This window comes from Drosophila miranda, chromosome XL (genome assembly GCF_003369915.1).
Source record: "Drosophila miranda strain MSH22 chromosome XL, D.miranda_PacBio2.1, whole genome shotgun sequence".
NCBI lineage: Eukaryota > Metazoa > Arthropoda > Insecta > Diptera > Drosophilidae > Drosophila > Drosophila miranda.
Window position 1 is genome coordinate 17,125,218 of NC_046673.1, and position 8,757 is coordinate 17,133,974.

The window sequence follows — 8,757 nt, forward strand, 5'->3', positions numbered from 1 at the left end:
TATGCGACCAAGTCTATTTTTACACTTGTAATTTACACACACAAACAAAAACACACACTCACACGTACTATAACCATACTATGGATATTTTATAGTAGTTACATTGAGATAATGTATTGGCCAGGCAGAGGAACCCCAGCTCTCAGCTCAATCAGAACCCGAACACGAACCAGAATCGGACCCCAAACCAGAACCCGAACCCCTTCTAGAAATTAAAAAATTGAAAACAAATGTAGTTCTTAAGTAGCCAACGAAATTTTTCTATTGTGACGCGACTTTAAGAAACCATTAAGAGAAAGAACTAGAAACAGCAACAATGCTTGCAAATAAAACTTACAGAAAACAATATTTCATTTTCTTTTCATAATGTAAGATTATATAAAAGCAGGATGATCCCTCAAAGAAATTGCAGTGACAATTATGTATGTATATCGATATATGTATCTGTTTAGTCCCTGCTGTCTTCCATAGCTCTTCAACTAGCTGACAAGTACAGATTCAGATTCAGATCTAGGGCCGGGTCCAGGTCCAGGTCCAGTCTCCATCTTTGCCTCTGTCTCCGTCTCTGTGTTCGTAATCGTCTCTTTAAATCCTTAAGCTAGAAACGTTTGTAGTCCCCTGACCCATGTGTGTACATGTATATAAAATTCCATATAAATCTGATCTGGAAGTTTGGGCTCCCAATACCAGGTAGAGCTCTCCCCCCACTCCTGTGAAGCAGTTTTGTAGCGAGTGCCAGGCAGGAGAGGGCCAGACCATACGGTATACATATATACATATGTATGATGTAGTAATATTACCGACTAAGATGACGACTTTATACTATCTTACTATTGTAATTGTAATTGTAATTGTATTTATATTTGCGTACGGTACATATTTAGCGAAAATTCAAATTGTAAACCTAGTAATAATGGATAGTAGTACGAAGGGTGGGTCTGTGCTTGAGAATGGGTTTCTTTCGCTCTGTCTGCGAGTGTGCGAGCTCCCCCAGTGTGTCCGTATGGGTTCTTGTATATAGAGTCGTTGTGTAACTAATACTTACGGGTATGTGTATCCCCCGGCATCACATCCTTATGTTGTTAAACCCCGCAAGAAACGTCATTTGATTTTTGTAAATTCGTTTTGAAAATCTAACGGGTATATCCCGCATTCTACAAGTACGAGTATATACATATATTAAAGTATATGGAGACATCGGATAAACATATGCAGAAGAGAAATATTTTTTTTTTCTATACTTAATTTTAGCATTTAATTCAAACAACAAAAAAAAAAAAAAAAAATCATCAAAAAAAAACGGGAGAATAAAAATTGATAAAATGAAAACTGTATAAAAAGAGAAATTGAGAGCAAAAAATATAAACCGAAAATGAACAACAAAATAAAAAAGTTTTTAATTTAGAGCAAAGCAAAGATGGATAAATTGTCATACAAAAAACCTCATACAGCCGGACGGACACTCCAGTACGTACATATGTACATAAATATAAAGAGATATACATATATGTATAGATCTCTGATATAAGTATGTACATATGCCAAAAACACGGACAGCGAAGCATTCGATTATTGCCCAATTGCCATTTTAGAAATTAATTGTTGGACTTTTGTGGATACATAGCCGAATAGAGTTAGAGACGAAGACAACGCATATATACGAGATTTGCAGATAGCGATGGGAAGGATAGCGATAAGCATACAGAGGGGCAATACAGAAAGAGGTGGGGGCAAGAAGAGCATAACGAAAAAACGCCACGAAAACTGGTAAACTAGTAACAAAGAAGAGAAAGCAAGGGAAAACCAGATGGGGGCTGACAGCGAGCGAAAAATGTGGCAAAAGCGAGAGGGAACACAACTGTACCTACAGGTGACTCCTATCCTCCTCGCCAAGCCCCCACCACGCCCTCACACGACCATTGATCCATTCATTACACACACACATGCATACACTTTTTAGTAAGTCTATTTTTAATGAACAAACCGAGAAACCAATTACCAAGTAACACATACTTTGCCTTTAATGCGTACACCTAATATCTAGTATTAATAACACGGCCGCCAAACGCCAAAAATTCAAAGAAAGAGAAAGAAAAACAACAAAAAACGAGCAGAATAATAACGAGGGAAAAACAACAGAAAATCAGCAAAAGAACAAAAAAATAAAAAAAAATTATTAAAAAACTATCCACCAAATGATGTGTTTTCTTATCGCACTTAAGTTAAAAAAAGAAGAAAGGTGAAAATGGGCATTGGGCTCTTCAGTCGAAGTACTGAGCAACTATTTGCGACAAATTAATCACCACACCCCCAAAATCAATGTTCCCCAGCCCCTAGTCTGCGCACTGCTACCAGATCGACTCTCTCGATTGTATTGCCTGCTTTTCCCCATAGGGTTTTTTATATCTGTTCTCAACCAGCATAGTGGACTAATGCGCCGGAGTTTTCGGACTCACTTACTACAAGTCGTGGGCAATTCGAGTGCTTCCAACGAGCACGAAGGCAGTGACTAGTCCAGCGAGGCCTCCAGCGACACGCAGAACGAGATCAGCTCGGACCCCAAGCTAAACAACGTCCAGTCCAAGTTCAACACTACCTATTCCAAACAGCGATCCGGTCGACTCGGCCACCTAAAACGGTGTCTCCAGCCAGATCGTCGCTCGCTTATACGCCAGCTATGACCGGAGCCTGTTCTTGAGCAAATTGCGCGTGCCTTCATGGGCTTCAATATCAAGCTCGCAACAGTAGAATCCTTTCTATTGACATCAATCGAAATATTTAGCATCGTTTTATAGAAAAATTCAGCCCAACCTACAAAATGATAATAACCACACAAGTATAACGGTCGCAAAGGATCGTAATTAATTGAATTGGCTTTTACTCGACGAAAAGCAACGAAGAAACGAAGCGGATGTAAATTGTCAATGTACTTGTTGGTGTTGACTGCCATTTTCTCTGTACGTATCAATTACGTACCGGTGCACTCGTCTCTCTTCCGATTGTCGTTGCTGATTTCGTTCATCTCGTGCCTCTTGTGACTGAAATTCTCGACATTGCGACATGCTCACACTCGCATTGTCGTTATCTTATTGGATTCGTTCGCCTGTTCTTTCTGCTCTCGATGGCAATGTTCACAGTAACAAAGTGCAAACATTTCACAGTCACAAAAACGTTACACCCACACACACACAAATATATGAAAACATACGGGATATTTTGACATTGCTCATACAAAAGTCCTAAAGCTCCAATTAAAAAATGTTGGGTAGTGGCAGGAATGTGAAAAATACTTTACGACCTGTTCTCATGCGTTGTCCAACAAAAATAGCATCGGTACAACAAATCGATAGAGCTTTTTATATATTAGTTACAGTAAAACAATTAACAACTGAGGCGATGCTGGATTATATCATTGCCGGTCTTCTGTTCACCGATTCCCAACGTATACACAAGTGGACCGCCCCTGTGGACCCGCAATGCGTTTGACAATCCGCAGGCCCTACTCTTGCTCTACCAGATCCTGATGTCGGCTCGAGAGACACAAGTCCGCCAGTTGGCAGTTGTCCCGATGAAAAAGCGGACCCTTTGGCGGATGAGAATCAGGAAGGAAAATATTTAACGCGCAGCCTGAAAGCATGCCATGTTTTTTAAAGAAATCTAAGCTAGTTTCTTACTGCATAACTCTGCCATTGGTTATCCGATCTTGACGGGCCACGCCCCGTCGCCATCTATGAAGCGCTCTAGTATCAAAAATCATGTAAATGTATTCCTCGCTCCGGCTGCATATTGGCGATCTGAGTCAAGGCTCTATTCCATCCAGTTCATCCACGAAAAAATACAGAAGGAGCGACCAAGATTCCAGCGTGTGATGCACCACAGGCACCAGGAGATTGGATTGGATTACTCTATTGGGTGACTTCTCAACGCCGGCAGTCGTCCTCCTGCAGACCTCCTGGTTGTCCTTATCATGGTCAACTGGCTGGGTCGTTTCCCGTTTCCCAGCAATGGCGTCACACATTTTGTATGGTTTATGTTTATTCATTAATAATTACACGGGTGAAATCCAGAACAGAACAGAGAATCAATGATAAACAAAATTCTAAAACGTATAAAAATGGGAATGTTTTTCGTTATTGGCGGCTTGCTCCGTCTCCGTATTATTTTGGGGATGTTTACGAATGCTTGGAACATGGAACCAACCGCGCGATGTGGATTATGGTGACTTTGTTATTATTATTATTACTAGTTATATTTATTTATAAATGTGTCAAAATTTGATATGCCTTTCCGTTCGTGAAGATCTTGCCATGCTTCCTTCCATTCCTTCTTCTTCTCTCTCTCTCTCTTTCCTATACTTATAGTTCTCTCTATCTCTCTCTCTCTTTCCTATGCTTATGTTTCTGTCTCTTTCTGATCTATTGTTTCGTTGTGTTTTGCATCTCTTAGGGTTAAGGCTTTGTTTTTTTAATAAAAATATATGTATATGTATAGTTATAGTTTAGCTTATTTCTTAAAAATAGATATTCGAACAATGTTTACGGTTTTGTAAAAGAAATCATACACACCCACACACGCACATTGATATTGACAAGAACGGAATCTGTCCTCCCATGGAGGGACACGAGAGAGAGCAATAAAATGCGGAGTACATATACAAAACATATATATAATAATAATTTCAGATACGATCGATCAGAGGGCGGCATATGTAGTATGTGCAGTATATGCAAACGATGGCCAGGCACAATTGGATCCGATCCGATCCGATTCTGTTTCTGTTTCTGTTCCTATAGTTGTGTGTGTGTGTGAAAGGCACGTTGCGTTTTCTGAGCATATCCGATTCAATAAATACGATATGCGGATCACCAGCGAAGGGAACCTCATTGAGCATGCTCGGAAATGGGAATTTGAATGGGAATGGTATGCCTAGTAGCATTGGCTTGCTGTACGTAACCCTAGGTACATACAGGCATATGGAGGGGACAAACGAACATTCGGTGTCAAAATATGGGGATGGCTTAGATGTCTTTACAAGATGTCGAGATGTTTCGAGCAGGAGTTAAGGTGAGGAGGGTCTAAGTACAGCTGCCAAGCTTAAAATTTGTAATACTAGAGCTTATGCCGAAGCAATCGAATAGATCGTTGGATCGTTGAATCGATGGATAGATGGATCGATGGCCACTGTCTGTGGGTTGTGGGTGCACTTTCGTTGAGCTGGGATGTCCACATCTATCTGTGGATTCCATTCTATGAGTGGTGTCGCGCGTTCCGCATGAGTGGGACCAGCAGGGAGGGCGGCCCCGCCTGGCGCAGGAATGGATGGGCCAGCAGCTCGGCGGCGGTGGCCCGCTGTGCCGGATCGCGCACCAGCATCCGATCGAGAAACGATTGCAAGCGTGGAGAGACCTTGTGGGCGTTCTTCAGATTCGGTGGCTGCATGTCCCGGATGCGACGCATCGCCTGCAGCGGCGGTTCGTTGAAGAATGGTGGCTCGCCGTCTACCATTTCAATGACCATGATGCCCAGCGACCAGATGTCCACCTCGGGCCCATACGGCAAACGCGAAATCACCTCCGGAGACATCCAGTAGGGTGTGCCCACCAACGATTTGCGCTTGGGCAGCTCCTGCGATACCTGGGCGCAGAATCCAAAGTCCGATAGCTTCACCCGGCCGTCGGCGGCCAGAAGTATGGAATCCGACTTGATGTCCCGATGGATGACACCCTAGAGAGAAAGAGAGAGACAGAGAGAGAAATGAGAAAATCAGATAAATGTGCTCCCTTTGTGGTTTTACCCACCATCCCTACCCCTACCCCTACCCCTACCCCACCCCCACTTGAGGCGACCTTTCTCCCAGCCACTTATCGCATTACGAGCGGCCACTGTGGGCCTGAAGCCACGCTCTCGTGTGTACAAATGATTCGTTCTTTCGTTCTTGAGGAACTCTTCGTAGACAAAGTGCTAGTAGACTTGGGGCAGGGCAGGCCTATTGCTCTTCTGCACTTACGATTTCACTTGTGCTTGCTGCGCATAGTTTCGGGTGCTCATTCCACTGTGCGGACGGACAACAGCTTCGGTGACAACATTTAGAAATCGAAACCTAAGCGACGCGAAAGCGGAGGCCAAAGAAAGCGCCACAAATGGCAATGGCAGCAGCAGCAGCAGGGAAAAAGAATCGAATCGAATGGAAGGGAATGGAAGGGAAAGGAAAGGAAAGGCGCAGCAGCAATACAGTGAAGAAAGCCCCCAATTTCCGTGGACAGAGGCAGAGGCAGTGGCACTAGCACTGGCACTGGCAGGGTGTAGCCGCAGACAATGGGGTCTTTCTGCATGCTGGTCACGCACCTGTGAGTGCAAATAGGCCAAAGCCTTCAAGCACTGCTTGCAGACAGTGGCAATCTGCTCCTCATCCATGCGAGAATGGGTGACAATGTCGGTGAGGGCGCCGCCCTCCAGATACTCCATAACAACCCAGAGCTCGTCGTTGACCAGAAAGCTGGAGTATGTTTCTACGATATTCGGATGATGGTAGTCCCGCATGATGACCACCTCGTTGAAGAGAAGCTCTCGTCGCTGCTGCTTGCGCAGGTCCATTTTCTTCACGGCCACCTGGCGACCTGCAAAACAAACAAAATACCAAATCCGTTTGGTTGCAAGACAATTAGGAATAAGTGAAGCCGCCACACCCACCTGTGGACTTGTCGGTGGCTATGCAGACGGTGCCCGTCGAGCCCTCTCCGATCTTGTTGAAATGATCTAGATTCTCGCGCGGATCGCCAGCGGAGACGACCATTTGGAGGGCGGCCCGAAATTGTTCGTGGGTCAGCCGCTGCTCCTGTTTGGGCTGCTGCTGCTGCTGCTGCACAGACGCCTGAGAAGCGGCCAGGGTGGCACTGCTGGCCCCGCCGCTGGAGCTGGAGGCACGGGATGCCGACTTGACATGGTTGTGTGCATGCGGATGCGGATGCGTCTGGGCGTGGCTGTGCAAGGGATTTTGATTCTGGTCGCCCACGCCCACGGACTTGGACTGGTGCGGCTGTGAAGCGGGGGGATACAGGGGGAAGCTGCTGCTGTTTCCGTTGTTCGTGTGGGAGTGGGTGGATCGCGTTCCGCTGGCCACCGAACCCACAGGCGATGTTTGTTGCGGGATGGCGCCCGGCGGTCCGACGCCTCCAATGGCGCGGTACTGCATATTCGCGCCCTGATCCGTTCGCACGGCCAGGGGACCTGTGGCCGCTCCATTGACGTGCGCGTTCTGACTGGAATAGAGCATTGGATGGCCCAGGGGCTGCTGGGGCTTGAAGCCCGTCGCTGGCGTTGTCGTCGCCGCCTCCTCCTCGGGAACGGAGGGCGGCACATTAGCCACGCGACGCACACGCGGCGGACTCGAGCTGCGTAGCGAATTGGAGCGCGCCACATGCGAGGTCTTGGGGAGGACAATGCCGGACGTGGTCATTGGGTCCATTAAATGATGAGGCCCGCCAGCACCCAGCATCCCCATCGAACCCGGCACTCCGCCTGGAGTACCCGGGATCGGTCCACCGCCGGAACCCCCAACCGAGGCCATCATCATGGTGCTACTGCTATTTAGCGATGTGGTGTCCGCCTTATTATTGTTGTGGTGGGGCCGCACAATCGTTTTCAGGTCGAGGATTTCTGTGGGCGTAATCTCCGAGGGATCGACCAAGGGCAGAGGTCGATTGGTCGACTTGAGGATCTGATTGTTGCCCACAATGGAGGCCCACTGGAGTGGGAGGCCGACATATTTGTTCTCCCGCTTATCGAATCCCGTGTGCACGCGATGCTCGAAATTACTGGGCATCGAGATCAGGGGTTTCTTCTTCTTCTTGGTGAACATTTTGCAGGGAAATTCGCGCTTCTGCCTGCTGCTGCACGCCGTTTATTAGTTTTTATTCTGCAGACCCACGCAAAAAACGCAGCAAATTTTCACTTTTTATTGCCCGGCCACTTTCTTAATTATTACGATATTGCAGCCTTAATTCATACAGTAATCAATTGTAATCACAATTGTAATCAATTACAATACACAAACACGGACGCGGACACGCGGACACATTTTTTGCGGCTTGGAGACGCTCAAGTTACGAATAAAAAACACAAACAAACACAATTGGAGAAACAAAAAAAATAAATAGAAAAACACAAGCAGTGTGATCGCGGATTTATCGAACAAGTATACGGTCCGACCCTCACAAATATACCGACTCATTTTAAAAATATACCGTAAATATACTGACGGTAACAACAATTCGCTTTTTGACATCGTAACAACACGCCAATTACACATTGCTACATGTTAACTACATTTGTATGTAACTACCAAAAGCGACACCTGAAGGGGAAATGTGTACGTTTCAAAAATTGTTGCCGAAAAATTTGGAAAAATTTGAGATTTTGATGGCAAACGATCAGAAATTCGATACTGAGTATTCGATGTGGTCTGGGACATGGCACTAAGTGGCATTTCTACACGATTTCGACATTGGTGAATTGGACAAGAGGGTGAGAAAATACTGGAAAATACTATGAAAAGTATAAAATTTGCAAGGTGTGTGAGCTAGACATGGTGGCAAAAATATCAGTGTAACCTAGGGCAGTGTGTCCCTCAGAAATATATCAAAATATTCCGATGAAAAACCGAACTTAGCCCACTTAAGCCCCCTCTATTTAAACAGTTAAACGACTTGAGGTAAATGGCTGAAAATATTCGTGTACGTTGACATGCAATGACTGCAT

General features: G+C 45.4%; 2 protein-coding genes across 13 annotated transcripts in view; one reads left to right on the forward strand and one right to left on the reverse strand.

Annotated features, from left to right (window-relative positions):
- LOC108159168 (homeotic protein female sterile) overlaps positions 1-346 on the forward strand; it is a 26,591-nt gene extending 26,245 nt beyond the window's left edge. For all 12 annotated transcript variants that reach the window (XM_033386095.1, XM_017292412.2, XM_017292326.2 and 9 more), the window contains one exon: positions 1-346. This exon is cut by the window's left edge and continues 1,565 nt beyond it. The gene's annotated coding sequence lies outside the window, so the exon portion shown is untranslated.
- A 3,671-nt stretch (positions 347-4,017) lies between these two features.
- Positions 4,018-8,196, reverse strand: LOC108161337 (serine/threonine-protein kinase PAK mbt). Its single transcript, XM_017295608.2, has 3 exons — positions 6,691-8,196; positions 6,346-6,617; positions 4,018-5,724 (listed from the first exon to the last, which is right to left on the reverse strand). Exons 1-3 carry the CDS (start codon positions 7,856-7,858, stop codon positions 5,248-5,250), a joined length of 1,917 nt encoding a protein of 638 aa, XP_017151097.1. The 5' UTR covers positions 7,859-8,196; the 3' UTR covers positions 4,018-5,247.
- Positions 8,197-8,757: the final 561 nt, after the last annotated feature.